Source organism: Oncorhynchus kisutch, linkage group LG4 (assembly GCF_002021735.2).
Source record: "Oncorhynchus kisutch isolate 150728-3 linkage group LG4, Okis_V2, whole genome shotgun sequence".
Lineage (NCBI taxonomy): Eukaryota > Metazoa > Chordata > Actinopteri > Salmoniformes > Salmonidae > Oncorhynchus > Oncorhynchus kisutch.
Window position 1 is genome coordinate 53,005,865 of NC_034177.2, and position 25,058 is coordinate 53,030,922.

Here is a 25,058-nt window from a genome sequence, read left to right on the forward strand (position 1 = left end):
TTCAACGTTGTGTCCTACCCCCTTCACAGAACAGCGCAAACAGGCTCTAACCAGAATAGAAAGAGGACTGGGAGGCCCCAGTGCACAACTAAGCAAGAGGACAAGTACATTAGAGTGTCTAGTTTGAGAAACAGACGCCTCACACAAGTCCTCAACTGGCAGCTTCATTAAATAGTACCCGCAAAACACCAATCTCAACGTCAAGAGTGAAGAGGCGACTCCTGGATGCTGGCCTTCTAGGCAGAGTTCCTCTGTCCAGTGACTGTGTTCTTTTGCCCATCTTAATCTTTTATTGGCCAGTCTGAGATATGGCATATTCATTGCAACTCTGCCTAGAAGGCCAACATCCCGGAGTCACCTCTTCACTGTTGACATTGAGACTGGTTTTGCAGGTATTATTTAATGAAGCTGCCAGTTGAGGACTTGTGAGGCATCTGTTTCTCAAACTAAACACTCTAATGTACTTGTCCTCTTGCTCAGTTGTGCACTGGGGCCTCCCAGTCCTCTTTCTATTCTGGTTAGAGCCTGTTTGCGCTGTTCTGTGAAGGGGGTAGGACTTCTAAAGAAGGTCAGTTTTATTGATTCTTAAATGAGCACAATAGTTTTCAGCTGTGCTAACATAATTGCAAAAGGGTTTTCTAATAATCAATTTGCCTTTTAAAATGATAAACTTGGATTAGCTAACACAACGTGCCATTGGAACACAGGAGTGATGGTTGCTGATAATGGGCCTCTGTACGCCTTTGTAGATATTCAGTTTGCTAAAAATCAGCAGGTTCCAGCCAAAATAGTCATTTACAACATAACAATGTCTACAATGTATTTCTGATCCATTTGATGTTATTTTAATGGACAAAAAATTTGCTTTTCTTTCAAAAACAATGACATTTCTAAGAGACCCCAAACTTTTGAAAAGTAGTGTATGAGACAGGCAAATACCTTTCACTGAGCTGTGTAAAGATAGACTGACAGGGGTGAGACAATTAATTGTAATTTATCTTAATGTTCTTTTGCTGTTTACAGGTGCACTATACTTCTGACCCAATGCAGCCAGGTCCCATCTACTTTTTAACTCTTGAAAGTGTTGCTTGTTTGGTGTCTGCTGTGAAGGAATACCACAACAAGTGAACTACTTGATTGACGAAGGCGTCAACCAGCAAAAGGCAGCAGCGCAGTCATGTGAAGGACAGCACTGTGATAGGGGTCAACATCCAACAGATGGTTAGACTGGAGTATGGTACAGTGCTGGTGGAAAGCTATGGCTGGCATCAACACCTGACTCCGTACTTCAGGCCGCTGCCATAGATCAAGCAGTATCAGCACTTCAGGTGAATACCATTTTCATTGCATTGTATGAGGTTATTCTTCTTATCTAAACTTGGGAGGTGAATTGATGTTGTAATGTCTTCTACATTTCTTTTGTTATTTCCTGTTTTTACAGCTTTGATGCTCTGGAGCCTGGTGTTGTCGCCAAGGCGTGTTCAGACTGTAGGGACCAGGTTTCAGCTGCTGTGCAACACTGACATCTTTCCTCCCATAGATGGTCTGCCTGTATAAGCACCACCTGGACTGGACACAGCTAGACAAACTTACTTTGAGAAGATCACAGAGTTTTGCGACGAATAATGACTCTCTCCTAACACACTACTACAATTGTTTATTTTATTTTATCCTGCTGCTCAGCCACTTTACCCCTTATTGTAGGCATATACAGTGGGGCAAAAAAGTATTTAGTCAGCCACCAATTGTGCAAGTTCTCCCACATAAAAAGATGAGAGAGGCCTGTAATTTTCATCATAGGTACACTTCAACTATGACAGACAGAATGAGAAAAAAAATCCAGAAAATCACATTGTAGGATTTTTAATTAATTAATTTGCAAATGATGGTGGAAAATAAGTATTTGGTCAATAACAAAAGTTTATTTCAATACTTTGTTATATACTCTTTGTTGGCAATGACAGAGGTCAAATGTTTTCTGTAAGTCTTCACAAGGTTTTCACACACTGTTGCTGGTATTTTGGCCCATTCCTCCATGCAGATCCCCTCTAGAGCAGTGATGTTTTGGGGCTGTTGCTGGGCAACACAGACTTTCAACTCCCTCCAAAGATTTTCTATGGGGTTGAGATCTGGAGACTGGCTAGGCCACTCCAGGACCTTAAAATGCTTCTTACGAAGCCACTCCTTCGTTGCCCTGAGGTGTGTTTGGGATCATTGTCATGCTGAAAGACCAAGCCACATTTCATCTTCAATGCCCTTGCTGATGGAAGGAGGTTTTCACTCAAAATCTCACGATACATGGTCCCATTCATTCTTTCCTTTACACTGATCAGTCGTTCTGGTCCCTTTGCAGAAAAACAGCCCCAAAGCATGATATTTCCACCCCCATGCTTCACAGTAGGTATGGTGTTCTTTGGATGCAACTCAGCATTCTTTGTCCTCCAAACACGACGAGTTGAGTTTTTACCAAAAAGTTATATTTTGGTTTCATTTGACCATATGACATTCTCCCAATCTTCTTCTGTATCATCCAAATGCTCTCTAGCAAACTTCAGATGGGCCTGGACATGTACTGGCTTAAGCAGGGGGACACGTCTGGCACTGCAGGATTTGAGTCCCTGGCGGCGTAGTGTGTTACTGATGGTAGGCTTTGTTTCTTTGGTCCCAGCTCTCTGCAGGTCATTCACTAAGTCCCCCCGTGTGGTTCTGGGATTTTTGCTCACCGTTCTTGTGATCATTTTGACCCCACGGGGTGAGATCTTGTGTGGAGCCCCAGATCGAGGGAGATTATCAGTGGTCTTGTATGTATTCCATTTCCTAATAATTGCTCCCACAGTTGATTTCTTCAAACCAAGCTGCTTACCTATTGCAGATTCAGTCTTCCCAGCCTGGTGCAGGTCTACAATTTAGTTTCTGGTGTCCTTTGACAGCTCTTTGGTCTTGGCCATAGTGGAGTTTGGAGTGTGACTGTTTGAGGATGTGGACAGGTGTTTTTTATACTGATAACAAGTTCAAACAGGTGCCATTAATACAGGTAACGAGTGGAGGACAGAGGAGCCTCTTAAAGATGAAGTTACAGGTCTGTGAGAGCCAGAAATCTTGCTTGTTTGTAGGTGACCAAATACTTATTTTCCACCATAATTTGCAAATAAATTCATTAAAAACCCTACAATGTGATTTTCTGGATTTTCTTTTCTCATTTTGTCTGTCATAGTTGAAGTGTACCTATGATTAAAATTACAGGCCTCTCATTTTTTTAAGTGGGAGAACTTGCACAATTGGTGGCTCACTAAATACTTTTTTGCCCAACTGTAACTACCTCATCTTTCACTGATATCGTTATTGATATTGTTCTTGTACATACTGTATATTATTTGATTTATATTGACACTATCTATTACTGATATCGCTACTATTCAAGTAACCATTTGGCTGTACCATCTACACCATCTGTAAAGACCCATCTACACATCTAGCGTTATGTGGCCAGTTGTGTCAAGTACTTAAGTAAAAAATACTTTCAAGTACTACTTAAGTATTTTTTGGAGGTATCTGTACTTTACTATTTATATATTTGGCAACTTTTACTTCACTACATTTCGAAATAAAATAATGTACTTTTTAGTCCATACATTTTCCCTGACACCCAAAAGTACTCGTTACATTTTGACAGGAAAATTGTCCAATTCACACACTTATCAAGAGAACATCCATGGTCATCCCTACTGCATCTGATCTGCATCACTAAACACAAATGCTTCATTCGTAAATTGAGTGTTGGAGTGTGCCCCTGGCTATCCGTCAATAAAAAAAAAGATTGTGCCGTCTGGTTTGCTAATATAAGGAATTTGAAATTATTTATACTTTTACTTTTGATACTTAACTACATTTTAGCAATTCCATTATACTTTTGATACATAAATATTTTTAAAACCAAAAACTTTTACTTTTACTCAAGTAGTATTTTACTGGGTGACTTTTATTTTTACTTCAGTCATTTTCTATTAAGGTATCTTTACAATTTAGTACTTTTTCCACCAGATGTGGCTGGGGATTATAGCATTTCTTTCACATGACCAATCAATTTAGACAAGTGTGTCTGGGTAAGCGTCATCTAATATTTGTAAAATATTTTTTATCTGAACACTTTCTGTTTACCTGGAATTTCCCCTTATTGTAGGCTACTACTTTTAATCTTTACTATACTACTCACTGTTTAGCACATGACCTCACATGTGAATCCTTAAAGAAATGGATGGGGCTGGGTGGGTGTGAACAATGCTGCATGGGTGTTGACAAAGGAGTGCTCTCCAGTAGGTACCAAAATATTCAAAGGCACTTTTCTCAAAAATTTGTTTACAAGTTTAGCAACTTTCAAAGAATAATTTCTTTCCCAGTGTTCCTCAAATGCAGTGTAAGATATACCATTTTGTAGCTCTGAGTCTTTACTTTTATCCATGTAAAAATGTTGCTAGATAAGACCAATTTGAGCCGGTCGGTCACAAAGGAGTAGAATTGATTGAAATAAGCTTTAAACCTAAATTGGCATCCAAAACAGCAATTATCCAAGAAATATGTTTCAAATGTATATACTACCTTGTGAAACATCATGAGAATGGCTGCAAGTGTTTAGATAAGCATGAGATTCCCTTTTTTCATCCTATTTATTGTATATCGGAAAAATGATCGGCCAATACAAATATAGAATTTAAAAGATCAACATCGGCCAATAATATAAGTCAACCGATATATCGGTCAGGATCTACAGTACCAGTCAAAAGTTTGGATACATGTACTCATTCAAGGGTTTTTCTTAATTTGTACTATTTTCTACATTGTAGAATAATAGTGAAGACATCAAAACGATGAAATAACACATGGAATCATGTAGTATCCCAAAAAGTGTGAAACTATATTGAATATTTGAGATTCTTCAAAGTAGCCACCCTTTGCCTCGATGACATCTTTACATGCTGACCCAAACCAGACGCACGCGTGTGCCTGAGTGCGCCATCGCGCCACTGAGTGCGCCATCGCATGTTGATTTTGTACCCTCACACTCGCATTCTCTCACATTCTCTCAACCACGCATTCTCTCAACCAGCCTCACCTGGAATGCTTTTCCAACAGTCTTGAAGGAGTTCCCACAGATGTTGAGCACTCATTGGCTGAATGATTCCTTATGTGATATTTCATAGTTTTGATGTCTTCACTATTATTATACAATGTAGAAAATAGTAAAAAATTAAGAAAACCCCTTGAATGAGTAGGTGAGTCCAAACATTTGACTGGTACTGTATATATTTCATGAGCCTTCTTATATTTCCTTGATATATGACACTTCAAAATATGACACTTCACACACTGTGTGTATTTTTTGTCATTCATGAATGTGTTATTCAATGCGTTTCTACAGTAGTAAAGGCCAAACTCAATATTTCATCACATTTTTTATTTTTCTTGGACACCTATATGGATCCTAAAATGCAAAATCAAATAGCCAAATGATCCATGGTGTGACCATCTTAAACCCCCCCCCCCCTACTTATCCTACTATGTTCTCCCTCATTGTTGACCTCCACACCCACACACTACTGACATAGGTTAACAGCAACATGTAACCAGGGTCATGTTCACTATGGAATACAACAGAAACAAAAATATCTTTCTCACCCTGATGGAGGTCTCGCCGCCGTGGGGCTGCTGCAGCCGGAACACTTGCGCCACCATGTGGTCAGTGGAGGGATGTAGCAGGATCCTGCGAGATGCTAGGCCCACCATCACATAGCAGCCCATGGGAGACAGGCTCACCGAGATGGCATTGGGACCTGAGGGGGAAGAAAGACAAACTGACAAGGTTGGTAAGATTCTTCTAGGTTAATATTGTAGTATAGTTTAGGTTCACTAAAAATAATATTCTCTTTTGTGCACTAATTTATTAGATTCAATGTTTTATACTCAACAAAAATATAAACGTTCCATGTTTCATGAGTTGAAATAAAAGTGTTCCATAAGCACAAAAAGCTTATTTCTCCAACATTTTGTGCACAAATTTATTTACATCCCTGCTAGTGAGCATTTCTCCTTTGCCAAGATCATCCATCCACCTTACAGGTGTGACATATAAAGTAGCTGATTCAACAGCATGATCATTACACAGGTGTACCTTGTGCTGGGGACAATTAAAGGCCACTAAAATGTGCAGTTTTGTCCCATAACACAATGCAACAGATGTCTCACGTTTGGAGGGAGCGTGCAATTGGCATGCTGACTACAGGAATGTCCACCAGACCTGTTGCCAGAGTATTGAATGTTAATTTCTCTACCATAAGCCGCCTCCAATGTTGTTTTAGAGAATTTGGTAGTACGTCCAACCGGCCTCACAGCCATAGACCACATGTAACCACGCCAGCCCAGGACCTACACATCCGGCTTCTTCACCTGCGGGATCATCTGAGACCAGTCACCCAGACAGCTGATGAAACTGAGGGTTATTTATTTCTTTAATAAAGACGTTGTGTAGGGAAAACCAAATTCTGATTGACTGGGCCTGGCTCCCAAGTGGGTGGGTCACCCATGGCTGTGCCCCTTCCCAGTCATGTGAAGTCCATAGATTAGGGCCTAATGAATTTATTTACATTGACTGATTTCCGTATATGAACTGTAACTCAGTAAAATCATTGATACGTTGCATTTATATTTTTGTTCAGTATAGATTCTCTAGTTCAGTGTCGCAAACCTCTCCTCAAGTACCCCCAGACATTCCACGCATTTGTCGTATTCCAGAACTAGCAAACCTGATTCAACTAATGAGGTGATTAGTTGAACAATGGAATCAGGTCTGCCATCACTGGAATACCTGGAATACGTGGATTGGCCGGGGGTACTTGAAGAAAAGGTTTGGGAAAGACTGCTATAGTTCTATCCTGGAGGTCAAGTCCATGATGGCAATACTTTCTAAATAATATATAGCAATAATACCCCATTTAGCAAACTCTTTTATCCAAAGTGACTTTTATCCATGCATGCATACATTATTTAAGTACAGATAAATTGATCCCACTGGAAACCAACCGGGAATCAAACCCACTATCCTGGCATTGCAAGTACCAATTAAGCTACAGAGGACCACGTGATATGACTTACCAAATCTCTTGGTGTAGAGCATCTCCCCCAGGTTGTGAGGGGCCAGGGAGTACACGGCCAGGATGCCCTCGTCAGGGAAGCCCCGCTGGCTGCTAGGTATGAACACGGCCAGGAGCAGCCCGTCCGCTGAGATGTCACAACTGGCGTCGTTGTATATCTTACAGTTTGGCACCAGCACATTCACAGAGGCTGGAGGGGTGTGGAATACACTCAAGCACGCAGGCACACACAGGATGTCAATACTACAGTTTAATTTTGCGCACACACATGCATACACACTTTGTTATTCTATCTTTGTGGGGACCTAAAATGTATTTCCATTCAAAATCATATTTTCCCTAACCCAAACCCTAACCCTTCACCCTAATGCCGACCCTAATTTTAACCTTAACCGTAAACCTAACTCCTAAGCTGAAAATAGCTTTTGTCCTCATGGGGACGTGGGAAATGTCCCCACGACGGCAAATTGTCCCACGACGGCGAATTGTCCTGGTTTTACTATTCTTGTGGGGACCTAAAATGCCCAGAAATCCCCACAAGAATAGGATAACTCCCCCCCCCCCCCCACACACACACGTCAATACTACAGTATAATTCTACCAAGGTAAACGCAATCAGGGCAAGAAAACAAGCTGGGGCTTGTTTAGGAGAATGTAACGTTACAGAATGTTTAGAGAAGTGCATTGTGTAGAACAGATACGACTGCCTGTCAGATGGAATATGGAATCATGGCATCTTGATTCATTCTATTTCTACCTGCAACATTCTGAACATTTCACATACCGTTGCTGATCTCAGGCAGGTCGAATTTGGTGAAGTCCCACCACTGCAGCCGGTAGGTGGTGTTGGCTATGTTACTAGCCACCGCCGACTGGCCGTCCCCGATGGAGGCACCTGAGAGGCAGGAGAAAAACATTTTGGTCAGTGAAAAAGAGCATTGGAAGTGAAGTAGGAAAAGGACTGGCTACCATTATTGCAGACAGCAGAAATGAACACAATCAAATGGATAACATTGAGATGTATGAGAGCAGTAAACAAGTCAGTTGTTGCACTTGTTGCACACTTAAACTGTACTGCGCTAGCTTGGATATCCTCTTCTACACCTTTCAGAATGGTTCCACCAACTATAAAGGATAGGTAATCAGGCCAGTGAAATACAGCTCAGCTTGACACAGTATTGGTTTAAGGGTTTTACAGTGCACTCGTCTTATAGACCACTATAATAATGATATGAGTACAGGACAATTGGATCACTTCAAACCACATGCTTTATAAGCAGAGTGCACTTTAGTGGGACAATCTTGGTTATTACCTGCTAAGACCCTGTTGACAGAGGAGTGAGTGGCAAGGCCAGGCTGTCCCCTCTCGTGGAAGATCCCAGCGTAGGGCAGATACTCAGGCAACAGGAACCGCCGGGGAACGAAGCGCCCCAGCGAAGGAGCAGACATCCTGGCATTGCGCGGTGTTCTGTGCCTCGTCCTGTCGCCGTTATCACTGTTAAACAAACCCACAGTTATTGGGAAAACAGAGGCTATTGGGAGACTTGTGGTGAAACGGTTCAAAATAGGATCATTGAACTCTGATTTCAAGACTAGTCCACCTCCCACACCATCGGTTGTGTAGATCCAGCTATATGCCTCAACCAAAATGAATAGAATAGATAAGCAACATAAATCTGGACAGTATATGGTTCTTATCTTTTCCAACAAGATGGCCTGGGACATCTACTTAACCCATTTTATATCCCCCTCCACTTATTTCAAAAGAAGACAACTTTGAGGTCTGAAAACAACTGGCATACTTTGATTGAAGAGCGTAATATCCCTTAAAAAAATATTTGGACCTAAAAATGTATTATATATATTAATTATATATACATTAATTATTGAAGAATATAACATATATAACCTCATGAGCTTAGTTCGATCGTCATACCCCATCAGAACCCAAAATATAAGCGTGTTTACCATTCACTTTTTGTCGACATTTAAAACATAGAAAACAGATGCGACAATTGCCTGGTATGGTGCAGTCTTGTGTCGATAAAAACAGCTGGATGTAAGGACATTATAACTAAACAATAAAACTTGTGTTTCCATTATTGTTTCCATGATCCATTTAGGCAAATTGTGCATTTATAAAATTGGCGACAGCCTGCATGCACTACCACCGATGTGTCCTTACATTCATATCTCTATCTATGAATTTGAAAGTGGTAACATCTCTCCAGCTCCATCCCTCAGTTATTTACCAAAACAGAGGCGGCGTGACCGCTTTTTTACTGTTTCTATTAAGGATTCTAGCTTTAAGGGGCCGGGGCCCGGTTTCCCATCATTAGAACCTTCATAGAAGCATCGTTAAATCTCTGGAGCGGTTTCCCAAAACCATCATTATTAACCTTGCACCTGAAAAAGCTCGTAATCTAACGCCTGCCTCAGATCACTCGTAGAACAGCTAAGTGCATCGATAGATACTGTTTTGCCCTTCCGCGTTACTTTCTACACAGAGGATCTCTGCTGAACATAGAAACACACGGTTCATCCTTCTCTCTGAGACCGCCGATAACTTCAGAACAAATTGACTACAAATACAAAGTTGCAATTTCTACCAACAACCAATATATAAAAATATGCTTCAAAATGAAAACCGAGATAACAGAAATAAAATATAAACAGTAGGCCATAGACCTATTTCAATCATATTGAAATACATTTCATGTTCAATAAATTTAGTTATATTATAATACTTGTTATTGTCTGTAATTTGTCTCAATATAGTTCATATCTAGCCTAACATGTGTGCAATGATGTGCCAAATCTGTGATTTAGTGAATTATTATCGGGCAAGCCTTCGAATAAGCCACCTCAATATTCGCGGCCATAGGTGATAATATTTTTCTTGGAGCTGATCATCAGTATTGTGGAATAATTATAATGTTAAGGTAAGATTTAAATGGAGAAAGCTGATCCGAGAGCAGCACTCCCTTTCTTTCGACCCTATCAGTATCGACACATGCCTCAATGACGCACTTAGCAAAGTTTTCTCTGCTTGGTGTTTTGGGAAACGCAATTTACATCTTGGGCCGTTGTAGGAAAGATGCATCGTTAAAACACATGTAAGACGAAGTTGAATCACTATCAGGCAACCGGACCCAGGATGGGTTGCCGCCAACTCACTCTAGCTCCTCAAACTCCACGTCGCTGTTCTCAATGGCGGCCGAGGGGTTGCCGGCAGGGCTGTCTGACGAAGAGGAGAGTGTCCTCAGCCGGTTCTGCTGGTAGCGCAGCGAGCGCTGGCGAATACTATCCCGCCTTGACAGGTACTGAATCATCCTCTGGGCATAGTACGCAGCCGGGGACAACCTGACGAAAAAATAACCGCAGATAGAAGGGTTCAATGGGAGATTACAGCTGTAGGGTTCATAGTAGGCTTGCAAAATTCCAGAAACTTCACCCAAATTTTCAGGTTGTTAACACACCTGGAAACTTAAGGATCTTTTCAACCTTACTCAATGGGTTTTGTCCTATCAAACATTATAACATTTTAATTGGGGTTAAGATTGGTACCTGGCGGGGTCTGGGTAGATAGGGTGGTCTCGGGATCCTCCCATGTCGTAGCGGGAGAGAGAGAGGAGGGAGGACTCCAACAGCCTTCTGTGAACAAACCCACCAAGCAATGGATCAGCAATTAATCTCCTCTGCAAAGGGAGTGTATTTGTTTTATACAAATACTACTATTTGGACAATATAAGTCTATTACGGAAATACTGCGTAAAGCAGACCAGTAGTCACTTGCTGTAATGTTATCATGCCAAAGTGGATCGCTAGATAAAGTGAGACAAGTGGTGTTCAGTAGATACCAAACTGATGAAAACAGTCCGAAACAGAGTGGTACAATATGAGCTCATTCAATAAGAAATGCTCATTTTCATTTTCAAAATATTTTGCTGCGTTGTGCCCTACTAAACAGGACCCTGGTCTGAACGAAAAACAACACCCCAGAGACTACCAAGGCCTTTCTCATTACTCTACCTTCTCAGAGAGTCCTCATCCGGGTTATCCACAGGCATTTCCTGGCTTAAGGCCTCTGACGGTGCGTCGGTGGAGCGGCTGGAGGCGGCCTGGCGATAGACGCGCTCCCACTGGCCTGTCTCCTGGTTGAACACCAGGCCCACTGTCTGCTCCCCGGGCTGGGCAGAGGACGACGCAATGGTGGGGAAGGGCATGGCCGCAACGTGAGGGCCTGGGGAGGGCTGTAGCTCGCTGGGCTCAGGGGGTTGGGCTACACTCCTCTCCCTCTCTTGGGGATGGGGGTGTGGATCCCGGCTCCGTGATGATGCATGGGGCTCCTCATAGGCAGGGCTGGGGGGCTGCCGCCAGGGAGAGCTGGGGCCCTCCTGCGTGGAGACAGCAGAGGTGGAGGACGCTGGGCTGGTGCGCTCCCAGCGTTGGGAGTCGTGGTTGAAGGTGAGCAGGTTGTGGCAGGCCCGGCAGCGGTTCAGGTGGCCCCGGGAGGAGTGGGCGGCGCTAGAGAAGGGAGGGGGGTTGTTCTCGGTAGGGGCAGGTGGGGGTGGCTGGGGCTGGTAGTGGGAGGACACGGAGGGCCCGGGTCTCTCTGGGTCTATGTTGTTGTTGAGCAGCTCCTGCATCTGCTCCTGGCCGCCCTCCCCTCCCCCAACATCCATGCTGGCGGCCCCCAGCGGCAACTCCAGGTCCTGCATGCGGTCAAACTCCATGAAGTAGCGGCTAAGATTGCACTGGAGCACATTGCGGAACGAGGCCGGGTTGCTGCGCGTGCCATCCCAGAAAGGGTGGTGCCCACTGCTGGAGCCCACCCCTCCTCCTCCACCACCACTTCCTCCTCTCTGATTGGCCACTGGGCTGGGGCCAAGTTCGGCGCCCGGCTGCGGGGGGAAGCCTCGTCCCTCGGTGGCGGAGGTGTAGACGGGGGACTGGGAGGAGCCGTCTTGCTGCCGCAGCACTGACAGCAGGCTGACAGAGGATGAGCTGGTCCGGGGGGGCAGCATCCCACCCCCAACACCACCCATACCCCCTCCACTGCTCCCCCCACATCCGGCCCCGCTCTCTGAGCTTCTCATGTTTAGCAGGCTGCGTGTCCAGTCAGGTCCGGGCAGAGGGCGGGATGGGGGTTGGTGTTGGTGGTTGGCGGGCGGGGGCAACAGCTGCTGGCTCAGGGGCTGGCTGGCCACGTGGGTGGTAGGCACGGCACGGTGCAGGGAGCTGCCGGCACTGTAGTAGACTGTAGTGAAGGCCGAGGGCCGCTGCTGGGCTCCAGTGGGCTCTGAAGGCTGCCGGGGCTCCGTATGGGCCGAAAAGGTGGAGGTGTGGGGGGCTGGCTGAGAGGCCACCTGGGGAAGCTCGGGGTGGACAACAGGCCTGGAAGTGGAGGGACCCTCCCCCAGAGAGGGGCTGCGGTTGGCCATGCAGCGGCTGCAGAGGCACACCATGCCCAGGTGCTGGGTGCAACCTGGGTAGGGAAGTCCACGGTCCTGCGAGGCTGGGTACTGGCCCAAAGGCATGCTGGGAGGATCACCGCTGCCCTCCCCGCCAGGGCGGGAAGCATCCCCCCCAGCCTGCGCCACTGATGAGCGCGATGACAGGATGTGCAGGAAGTTGTGGAGGATTGGCGTACGGCGTACAGGCTGGGAGGGCAGGAAGGAGCGCTGGCGGAAGTGGGGCATCTCCACACTGTCCATGGGGACCTCGGACTCATCATCATTCTACAGAACATATTAGGGTACAGTCATGTTGATTGTTTAAGGGTATTAGGGTACAGCCATGTTATTAAGGCTTTGAGCAGATTCTTTCATTTCTAGACAGAAAACAATGTGCCTTATTCCCAACTCAGCATGACGTTCAGGCACTAAGCGACGAATGACTCACCTGCTGGTTGGAGGGGTTCACAATAGCCGTCAGAAGATTGTGCCCCAAAGGATCAAACCTCACCAACCTGAGAGAGATGGAGCAAACCATTCAACATGTTCACTACACTGGGGGTTGTTGCATGTGAATGGAACATAAATGTTTAGACATTTTGTACATATTTAAAATCCATCTTCCCGAAATATGTCACACAGAATGAAATAGAACACAATATAAATAATTGTGCCTAAATGGTGTCCCACCTGACTCTTTCAGTCTCACTGCCGGTTTTGACCACGGCGAAGGGCTCGGGCCGACTCCAGTCCCAGAAGTGTAGCTCATTGTTGGTGGCGATGAGGAGGAGCTGGGCGGTGGGGTGGAAGGTAAGCGAGGCAATGGCAACGTTGCTCTCTGTGAACCAGCTCTCACTGCCACCCTGCAGAAACAAACACAAGAAGGGGGTTTAATAGAGAAAGAAAAAAGAACGGTACGGCAATACAGGATAGAAAACATTTGCCTGATGTTTACGGAATGCGGACTGCTGTGATCAGGGTTTATCAACTAGGCAACCAATAGCAACACATTGAAGATGGAAAAGTTTCCTTATGACGCCTGGAGCCGCCACAAACCAGTCGGACAAAGGTGAGTTCCCTGTGGTACACCTCAACATTTACTTCTGTCGAGACTGTGCTGTGTATGGGAGTCTTACAACCTAACATAACAATAAAATATGCCAATCCACCTTAGCAAGCAGGGACCTGAAACTTGTCTTATTCATCTTAATAGGGGTCTGTCTGTGTTTTAGAAAAGGCACCACTTACATGCAGGTCCCAGATGCGGACCTCTCCGTCAAGGCACCCGGAGGCCACCAGGCCGGGGATGGTGGGGTGAAAGGTCACACACCAGGGTGTGCGGCGGTGGCCCACGAGCGAATGCAGGCACTTTCCAGTCTTCACCTCCGTGATGTAGATGTTGTGGTTGACGTGAGTGGAAGCCATGAGGGTTCTATCAGAGTGGATAAAAGAGGGGGAGAGAGAAAACAGGTGCATGGAGTGAATGGTACTGCTGCTGTTATAATGTTAAAGGAAGCCCTGCCTCTCAAATGTGCTCATGAATCGATTCATGCGGCTGGGTCAGTTGAGTTCCTTACCGGTCTGGGCTGAAGGCCAACAGGAACGTGGAGCGAGGGCTATCTGGCAGCTCTACTTTCTGTGTGAGGCAACAAACATCACTTAATGCCAGAGCCTTACATGGATGTAGCACATTGATTATTAAAAGCACAAAATGAAAAAACACAAAATAGACAGGTTTTTTAAACTTATGACTTGATTCAAGTCGAATTGTGATGCATTAACTTCATATTATTAGGGATTTTGAAGAACAGCCCCCAAATAGACTGAAGATGAAAAAGACAAGCACAGGACATTGTTTCCATGGTGACGAGTTACATCAATTGTATAATGCACTCCAGATCAAAACGCCTACTGCAGCAAGTGGGCAGCGAGAGATGGATCGCGTACTACTATTCCATATCTGTTGAAACTAGGGCTGGGCGGTATACCGTATTTTATGATATACCCGTAATGATGCAGTGGTTTGGGTTTTTCTTTACCGGTATTTGAATGTTTGGTTTGTTAAATGTGATACGCCATGTGTAATGTACATTTTTATAGTTACCTTCGCTATTTATACACACAGACCTAGAAACGCCCCCTGTCATTCAATGAGCGCATTTGATGTTCCTCAACCACGAGACACTTGTGTTCAGTCTGCATGGTCAATGCAGCACATGCAACAATGTTGATGACAACAATGCTGTTTTCACACTTTGCTTCTTAATAGAACTCTACTAGTGTTCTATAATGACTCTATTAGTTTGTGTTTCTTACATCAGCAAACAGCTAGTTTGTCATTTCTTAGCAAGTTGCCCTGAATCTTGTGAGACGCTAATTGTTAGCTAGCTAGCTAATACAGCCTGATAACACCAGTGATGGTGTAGACCTAAATCAACATGTTGTTTGTGCAACAGTATCTTCTAAGTCAAAGAGGAATATGCAAAGCAAGAATATGTTAGCTACATAAGTAGCCCTAGGAAACACTTATCAACACTTTGTTCCTACCCTGTAACAATAACTCCCTGGCATTTTTTAGTTGCCATCTCAAACAACACTGTATTCAAAGTGACCACTATTGTATTCAAAATATAGAATTAGAATAGTCATTCTATTTCCATCATTCCAACAGTTTTGCTCTAATCCGCAAGTCAAATCACAATTGCAACATTTGGTTAAAAATAAGTCCTCGATTATTTGCTCATATCGTGTAGCCTACGTGGCAGTGTGGAAATTATCTCAATTGAGCAGTGGTGTAAAGTACTTAAGTAGTACTTGAAAGTATTTTTACTTAAGTATTTTTTGGGGGTATCTGTACTTTACAACTTTTAAGTCACTACATTCCTAAAGAAAATACTGTAACTTTTACTCCATGCATTTTCCCTGACACCTAAAAGTACTCGTTACATTTTGAATGCTTAGCAGGACAGGAAATTGCTCCAATTCGCTCACTTGTCAAGAGAACATCCCTAGTCATCTACTGCCTCTGATCTGGAGGACTCACTAAACACAAATGCTTTGTTTGTAAATTATGTCTGAGTGTTGGAGTGTCCCCCTGGCTATAGATAAATAAATAAATAAAAACAAGAAAATGGTGCCATCTGGTTTGCTTAATATAAGGAATTAGAAATTATTTATACTTTTTCTTTTGATACTTAAGTACATTTTACCAATTACATTTACTTTTGATACTTAAGTATATTTAAAACCAAATACTTTCAGATTTTACTCAAGAAAATTTTACTGGGTGACTTTCACTTTTACTTGAGTAATTTTATATTAATGTATCTTTACTTTTACTCAAGTATGACAATTGGGTACTTTTCCCACCACTGTAATTGAGTGCAGGAAAGGCAGAAATGATAAAAGTGCTGAAATTTGTTTTGGTTGAAGTTGAATTGAACAGTATAAAACAATCCGAATGGAAATCACTTAGAATGTGTGTGAGTTGCCACCCTAGAATCACTCACTACTCATAAAGCAAATGTATAACTTTTATTATTCAAAAACTTTTTTTAAACTTTTAAAAAATACCTTCATTTTTACCATCCAATTTTTTTTAAATACTGTGATATAATATTTTGGCCATATCGCCCAGCCCTAGTTGAAACCAAAGCAGTTTTGACTTCTCTTTACTGGGATAATGGGTCGTCTTTGGCTGTTACCTGACTCTGCCATTTCATCCAGCGGACCTTCTCCTCCACCATCTGCTGCAGGAGGCGCTGGGAGCCAAAGGCCTGCGAGCCGCGCTCCCGGGTGGACAGGATCCACACAGAGTTCCTTTGATGACGAGAGGCCATGGTTCTCCTCCTGTACAGGCCGGGGCCACACCACTGCTCTCTGCCTGCTCTAGGGAGAGTCACTTCTGCTGCTGCTAGCTCGCCATGCAGAGGCTGGGGAGGGAAGAGAGTGCCAAGAAGGAGATCGTAGTTAGTTGTTGTGGTGGGATAGGCATAGGTTTTGCACAGGGAAAGAGAAGGGAAAAAAGAGGGTGGCCTAGTAGTTTACTTTATTGAAAAGTAACAGAAAATGAGAGTTTGACAGCAGAGGACCACATTGAAGATCATGAGGGTGTGTGCTGTGTGATGTGAGGGGGCAGTTCTAGGCCTGAAATTTATTAGTAGCATGATTGGCGAAGATAGCCCATTATGTAAACTGACAGCTAGAGGCAGCATTCCCCAATGCGTGCATTGGAACTATTTAGGAGATCAGTACTAAAATATTCTGTGTCCTTAAATAAAACATGCAAGTTTGCAGCTCTCTGGCTAGCATACACATGCAGCCAAAGCTAAAACCTCACATCTGGAAGGTTGCCTAAACGGTGCGCTGTTTTACAATTTTGTCATGTTTTGGTTCCAAATTGGCAAAACACCACTGCCAATGCAAAACAGTAGAGCTTTAGCACTCCCTTAACCCATAAGAGTCTAAGCCCCATCTAAGCCGGGGGATGGGGTACTACTAAGCTATATGGAAATGTTTTAGGAATGTCACAGCAAGGATAATCTTGCTATTTGAATTTTAAGACCCCTTGAAGTATAAAAAAAACATGAAAAAATATTTGATGAATAATTATTTGGGCCTTACCGCTGTTAGCCCATTCAAACAAATTGAATAACATAATAACTACATGGAATAACATAGTCCCAAAATAAAAAATACAAAGGAAGTTTGTTCTGAAGTGTTTATCCTATATCTGAGAGATGCAGTTGAAGTCGGAAGTTTACATACATGGAATAACATAGTTTAGGTTGGAGTCATTAAAACTTGTTAAAACAGATTATTTCACTTATAATTCACTGTTCCAGTGGGTCAGAAGTTTACATACACTAAGTTGACTGTGCCATTAAACAGCTTGGAAAATTCCAGAAAATGTCATGGCTTTAGAAGCTTCTGGTAGCCTAATTGACATCATTTGAGTCAATTGGAGGTGTACCTGTGGATGTATTTCAAGGCCTACCTTCAAACTCTGTGCCTCTTTGCATGACATCAAGGGAAAAATCAAAAGAAATCAGCCAAGAATTCAGTAAAAAAATTGTTTGCAAATAAATTCATTAAAAATCATACAATGTGATTTTCTGGATTTTTTCTTCTCATTTTGTCTGTCATAGTTGAAGTGTACCTATGATGAAAATTACAAGCCTCTCTCATCTTTTTAAGTGGGAGAACTTGCACAATTGGTGGCTGACTAAATACTTTTTTGCCCCACTGTACCTCCATTCATTTTGTTCAACTGGTACCAGGCGAGTCTTGTGAGGCCCATGGGCGTCCTAGAGAAAAACATGTACGTACGTGTTCGGGAGAGTCTCACCTTTACACAGAAGGGTCATATTAGGGTGTAGCCCAAAATGTTCAGACGCTACGGACAGAAGTTGGCAGATCAGCTGTACAAACTTCAGACGAGTCCCAAGACGCTTGTGGGGTCATGGAGCAAAACGGAGAACACCACTGTGTTTGTGAGAGTCATCTTTCCATAGAAGGGTCATAGTTTGTAGGCCAAACTATTCGGACGCTAAAGAGGATTTTGTGAGAAGACCGATTTTCGGGATGTCTCATGGTCTGACAAACACCACTCTAGCTCTGTCACCGCAAATACAGAAGTGTTACATAGGCGGACGCAGTGGATTGAGACGCATCCAATGCCACAAAAAAAAAAAACAGATCTCTCTAGCTTAAAATGAAGGATTTTTAAGAAATATTTTATTATTATGCTAATTAGATTTCCGGGTGGGCGTTGACATCAACCTTAGGGTTGAAGCCCCAAGGCATTTTAAACAAGGGGACCATTTTTCCAACACTGGGGCGGGAGATTTTCCTATTAACAAAGATGACCAACACAAGAGTCCGATTGGGAATACACAATCCTTGGCAGGCGGTGCAACATTAGTTTAAAACCATGACCAGTGGGCCTAATTGGAATTCCAAGTAAGACAGACATCCAAATCGGGTCCAAACACAGATCATTGTGCTATGGAATATTGTATTCCAGGACTCCAAAAAGTGGCGTTTCATCAACTCTCTCTGTGGTTAGACTGATGTAAATTACAATTCAAGATGGAACAACTGGGGTTGTATTTGAAGGGCCAGTGATATATGTATTTGTGCCGAGTATGAGTCTATGGTGCTGAGTCTCAAAAACAGACTTTGAAGAGTCTGGTGATTTCTCAAAGTGCACACCATATGTTGTTTAAAAAGCAACCCGAATACACGACACCACTTGCACTACAAACTGTGTTATTGCAATATTACAACTCCAATACCGTTAGTCTGAGAATGCCAAGTGATAACCATGTCATGATGCAGTGAACTATCTATTATGGCTAAACGCAATGCTGTTTTGGTTTTTATCAAGATACAAACCTTTACAAGCTGATACTAAACACTTAGTCTATATGTCCGTATTCAAGGAATGCTGATATTTCATCTCTATTGACACTGAATAAACATAGGCCTGGTGCCTAGGTACATGTCGTTATTAAATAGACAACTGCAGGTTTTCAAGGAAAATGTCTGCTCTCAAGCTGTCAAATAGTTCAAGGTTGGCGAGAAAAATAGGTGAAATACATTTCAAATCGCATAAGAATGATCATTCTGATTGCTGAAATGCTCAACTGACAAACAAAATATTAAACCACTGTAAAGGTCTAAACAAGCACCTACAGTATATTTTCAAAATAGACAAATCATAAGTGGCCGACTACCTTGGGAGGTCAGCTTTAGCTTACATTGTTAACCATGTAGCTAGGCTAACCTCATTTTTTTTTTTTTACCAGGTAGGCTAGTTGGGAACAAGTTCTGATTTACAACCGCGACCTGGCTAATAATTAGAAGTATTGGTAAAATGATTAATATATCTCACTTATTAACAACAAACAAGTAATTAGCTAGCTAGCTATCTAACAAATATTTAAGAAAACAGCATGGTACCGCTGTAAATTTGTTTTCAATTTAGATATTGGTTTGATATTCAGAGTTCTCTCTCAATACCTCTTCGATAGAAGATCTTAGCTAAGATGAATAGAGTGATACATTTATAATCAGATGACAGAGATCAATGCAGCTACAGCATTTGTTTTTACCATTCCATTCAGTCTTAAAAAGTGACTTTACATTGGTTTCAATGGGGGAATATTATGCACTCATGGGGCCTGTCTTAACAAGGCCTCAATTTTGTCTCAATTAAATGATCTAGAGATCTTAAACCAAGGTTATATTTTTTCTCACAACAATTACATTTAGACATTTTAGCTAGTTTATTTTTAATTAATTTTATGTAAAATACAAGGTCAAACAACAAACCTGTGATGTTTCTCACTCGCACGCAACCTACTGTGTAGCTTACTTGCATGTACTTGAGAGCTAAAATCCCTTGTAACAAAGTCACTTTGTTGATTTTGGTGTCAACTGACCATATATTTGTGGATTTTGATATGTGCTTGGGGTAATTTTCTTGCTGGAAGAACCCCTGGTGGCCAAGTTTCAGCCTCCTGGCAGATGAATCCAGGTTTTTGGCTAAAATGTCCATGTACTTGGTAAAGTTCATGATGCCCAGTACCAGTGGAAGCAAAATAGCCCCATAACATCAAATATCCACCCCTATATTTTACAGTAGGTGGTTGCTGGAGTTTCGAAAACAGGGGTGCTGTTTACCTTGACATGTTTTCGTATTACTTGTTAAACAATATCTTTGTCTGTCCAATTGTGTTACTATAAAACAATATACACGGAACAAAAATATAAACAACAAGTGCTGGTTCCATTTTTTATGAGCTGAAGTAAAAGATCTCAGAGATTTTTCATACGCACAAAAAGCTTATATCTCTCAAATGTTGTGCACAAGTTTGTTTACATCCTTTGTCAGGATAATACATCCACCTGACAGGTGTGGCATATCAAGAAGCTGATTAAACAGCATGATCATTACACAGGTGCATCTTGTGCTGGTGAAAAATAAAAGGCCACTAAAATGTGCAGTTTTGTCACGAAACACAATGCCACAGATGTCTCAAGTTTGAGGGGGCATGCAATTGACATGCTGACTACAGTAATGTCAACCAGAGATTTTTTCAAATAACTGAACGTAAAGTACATTTCTCTTCCATAAGCCACCTCAAACTTCTTTTTAGAGAATTTGGCAGTACGTCCAACCGGCCTCACAACCGCAGACCATGCCAACCCAGGACCTCTACATCCGGCTTCTTCACCTGTGGGATCGTACAATATAGTTCCGTATTTAAATGATTCATGTTATAGTATTTTTTGCTCAATTTTATCAAGGGTGGCAAAAATTTGAGGTGACTGTACATGATAAATATGTACAATATTGGAAAGTATTTTCAGTGTTGGATTTCAAAACCATCTGGATATTAACTATAGAAAATAAGATCTGCATGTGCATTAGTAACCAAAACACTAATATGAAAAATATTTCTGGCGAATCAAACGGGAGGATTAAAAAAACAAAACAAACATGTACTTTGATAAGAGATCAAGTTGATCTGTAGCTTATATGGATCGTGAGCTATTGAAAATTAGACCCATCACAGTATATATTCATGCAAAATCAGTTCAATAAAAAAATGCATTTCTAATGGTCGTACCTATGGGCGGGGAAGGTCAGAATCCCAACATCAAGTGGTTTTAGGTGTATATGTAAATTGTACTGGAAGCTATTTAAAATTTGATCTGTACGTGAATTAACCCTTTACACTTGTAAGTAAGGGAAATACTGTAAATGAAGAGGACTCTGTATTTTGAAAGATGAGATGTTGAGGATTATAATAAATACCACTTTGATGTCATACAAGCAAGCCAAACACCTGAGAATCCAAATGTGCACTTCACATTCCCATATCATAAAACATGTCATACACGGTGTGAACATTTATGATCACTATGTTTGATGATTTGTAACAAGATGACAGATAACAGATTGTGATTTATAATGGGCCGTTGGATTATGTAAACAACAACAGTAATTGTGTAATTGCAGGGATTCAGGTTTGTGTTCCAAACTAAACTACAAGTGTGCTTGCTCTAGTTCCTCAGTGGCACAGCTAGGAGAGCAAAAAAATAATAAAAAATACAAATAAAAGCACCTTATAGTTGAAGACTCTTCTTTGAGTCATAAAAGTGCATTGAAATTAATTAGGAACTGGGCACACTTGGTGTGTGGCCACTTAGAGACACCAGTTAGTCCTCTCACTCAAACCCTTGTCATTTTTTGGTCTTATGTTGCACCTACCCAAAATTTTCCAGGAATATTATCGAATGATCTACTGAAAAGTGTATATTCCAGATGCGTAGGAGTCAAAATAAGAATACTGGAAGAAAGAGACCCACACACTGTCGAAAAAAAGAATAGATCCAAAATTGAGGCTTGAATGCAAAATAAGGATGTTCATTGAAACATGTTGCCCCAAAAAATGTATTATAGTGCTAGAAGGTGCATAAATAAAAACTGAAAACAATGTGTTTTTTTGGGCATCGTGTTTCAATGAACATCCTTATTTTGCATTCAAGCCTCAATTTTGGAACTATTCCATTTTTCGACAGTGTGCGGGTCTTTATTCGTTTCATGTTACTGATTGTATCCAGAGAAATGTTTGTTACTTCACATTGTGGTTTTACATCTCTAGTTCACCTTGAACCTTGTTCAGCTTTTGAACGGTATCCTTGTAAATGGTTCAAATATATCACCCTTAGTAGTTAGCGGTAACCTATAAAAATGCTGGGCCCTTCAGCGACTGGGGGCCCTATGCAGTGTGTATAATCTTCATATAGGGCTAAACCTCAAGAATGGAATGCAGGGAAAGCAGCGAACTCTGAAAGAAGCATGGCCGATGGAAAAGTTAGGAACATGTCTGAAACCAATAGCACGTCGGGAGAAGATGAGAGCACAGTCAGGGATGAAGGAGGATGTGGAACATGAATTAGAAGGAGGTGGAAATGAGGAAGAATGGGAAAGGAACAAAGTTGGGGTGGGAAAGAAGACACCTAGTGTTGAGAATACCTCATATATGTTGGGAGTCTGGTTTCTGGGAGGCTTGGGGCCCAAATTGATGAATTTGTTGGAAGTATCCAAGATGGTGGAGAGAAGTGGAAATAAAGGTGGTCAGGAGGATTGGGTTGGCCTGGATTTTTTTGTGTTTCTTCTGAACAGAAGAAGCTTGTTTTGGAATCCCGGGCGAATGGATGGCTGTGCTGCGTCATGCTTTGAGCTAAGGAGAAGAGCACCGGTTAAGGCATTCATTTCCGGGGTCTCGGAAGAAGTAGGCATCAAAGTGCTGAAGAGTATTCATGGAGCGGTTGATGCACGTAGGATGAATGTTTGAGTTGATGACAAGAAAGAAAAGTGTTTATTCTTGTGTTTTTTTGTGGAGTCCCTCCGATCCGAGTAAACCTGGTAAGAGCTTTTATTTCCCGGCTTTTATTTTGCAGTGTAAATGGTGTACTGTGGAATGTTTGGACATGTACAAAATGTCTGAAGGTGGAAGGTGTGGAAAAGAAGTTCATGGTGAATGTAATGAAGAAACCGTGTAAAGTGTTGCAGCTGTGGTGGAAATCTTCAGAGTGCCTGTCGAGGTCGAAAGAGAATGAAGTTGACAAAGTCAGAGCCGTCCTGAGCATTTCATATGCAGAGGTGATCCAAATGGCTGAGGGAATTAATGATTCTTCTAAGGACTCCATGGAGTTGGATAGGCATTCACTGCAGGCTGCAGAGTTGGCCTCCCACCACAGCAGGAGCCAGAGATATTACATGTAAAGAAGGTGGACTTTGCTATTTATGGCAATGGTGATCAACGGCATGGCTAAAGTGGAGGGAAGATTTACATAATTGTGGATGTGGCCGAGCAGTTCCTGGGACTAATGGATTTCAAGGAGTTATCACTGCTGTTGCGAGCAGTGCTACCCTCTCAGGCCCAAGAGCCTGGGCAGGGAGCTATTGAAGAAGTGGGAGAGAGTTTTGTAAAAAAAAAAATTAAAAAAAGTATCTGGATTACACCCCCAATCACTGTATGGAGTTTGTTTGTTTTACCCTTGGACAGTTGGTGGCGGTAATGCACCATAAACATTGGATGCCAACCTTTGTTAAAACCCCACTGAAGAGAAATGTGATTGCAACAACAAAAAAATGCTTACACGCAATCACCGGTATTGCACTTTTACGATGGTCCCTAACCAACGGGAGCGCCAGAAAGCAGCATATTTCATCCTTGCTGGCTCGGAAAGAGTGGGACCATCGGTAAAAATATATATATTAAAAAAATACAAATAAACTCTACCGTCATCCTAGGACCTTCCGTCAGTGAGCTATTGACGACCGTGCTCCAAATATCGAAAGTAAAAACCGCTGCGGTCAGCTTGCTAATGTTAGCGAACTCAAGACATGGTTATGAAACAACTAGGGCTAACCAACGAGCTAGAAAATGGTCAGCTAATCAACCAAGTAGTCAAAAACAAAGTTAGCAAGCAAATATTAACTAGATAGAAAACTAAACTACGTGTCATATTCGGTGGACAAACACAACCAATCCTTTCAAAATGATAGCTAGCAACCAGAAGCCCAGCGAATTGCAAATGTTTTTTCATAACTTCCGTTCGCTAATTTGTCAGACTCTGCGTGTGTGGCTACCCAGGGAAAACGGCTAACTAGCAATGTTAACCCGCTAGACTTGGTAAATAGCCAATACAAAAAAAGCTGCTAGTTAGCTACCTAGCTAAAGTTAGCATCTAGCTAAAGTTAGCTAGGAGGGGGTAGCTAGCAATCCTAAGTGCCAGTCCCGGATATTAGCATAACTACCTAGCTATACAAGTATTTTAACACATGAGACCTAACAAACAATCTGCTAAAAGTCTACAGAGGCCATGGCCTACCTTTATTTATTGTATTTCTGTTGAAATTTGTCATCGTAGGCGGACCAACTAAAGCTAGCTGAGACTAGCTAGCTGATTCGCTAGCAAGCACAAATGTACGGGGAGTACTGGCTACACTTAGCTTTGACACATTCATGCATTTACCAATATGATTGACAAATAACAATCTAGTATACTTGCGATTGATTACATTCATATCCTCTGGAAAAGCTATTTCAACATAATTTCTTGCATGGCGCTATTTCGTTGTACTAGCTATCCGTATACTATTTCCCAGTTTAGGAAACAGACAGTCACATGAGCAGAGCCCAGATCGCAAAGAACACAGAGTGAACCGATGCGCTAAAACATGAATGAGATTGTTATTTGCCGGTGCCTCTATTTATTTAATAATTTTTACTAAAATGACTTGATTTGCAGTCAATTATCAAACATCCTAATGTAAAGAAACTGACTTTTTATTTGTACTATTATTTATATAAATTACATTTGAAATAAATGTATTTTGCTGAGGCTGCGTGGAGGAGTCCCCCTTTCTGTCCAA

The 25,058-nt window shown here is 42.2% G+C and overlaps 1 protein-coding gene across 3 annotated transcripts in view; it reads right to left on the bottom strand.

Annotated features, from left to right (window-relative positions):
• Positions 1–24,842, bottom strand: part of LOC109889691 (activating molecule in BECN1-regulated autophagy protein 1) — a 37,832-nt gene extending 12,990 nt beyond the window's left edge. For 2 of the 3 annotated variants that reach the window (XM_031823218.1, XM_031823217.1), the window contains exons 1-13: positions 24,705–24,841; positions 16,306–16,533; positions 14,179–14,237; positions 13,850–14,033; positions 13,292–13,464; positions 13,050–13,116; positions 11,178–12,886; positions 10,713–10,799; positions 10,323–10,508; positions 8,459–8,640; positions 7,930–8,040; positions 7,147–7,335; positions 5,674–5,828 (exon numbers count right to left, since the gene is read on the bottom strand). In XM_031823218.1, coding sequence (XP_031679078.1) covers positions 5,674–5,828; positions 7,147–7,335; positions 7,930–8,040; positions 8,459–8,640; positions 10,323–10,508; positions 10,713–10,799; positions 11,178–12,886; positions 13,050–13,116; positions 13,292–13,464; positions 13,850–14,033; positions 14,179–14,237; positions 16,306–16,533; positions 24,705–24,710 — 3,336 coding nt within the window. In that variant the 5' untranslated portion in view covers positions 24,711–24,841. Of the gene's footprint in view, positions 1–5,673; positions 5,829–7,146; positions 7,336–7,929; positions 8,041–8,458; positions 8,641–10,322; positions 10,509–10,712; positions 10,800–11,177; positions 12,887–13,049; positions 13,117–13,291; positions 13,465–13,849; positions 14,034–14,178; positions 14,238–16,305; positions 16,534–24,514 lie in introns of all 3 variants that reach the window. The other variant, XM_020481305.2, reaches the window with a different exon arrangement.
• Between the last annotated feature and the right edge of the window lie 216 nt (positions 24,843–25,058).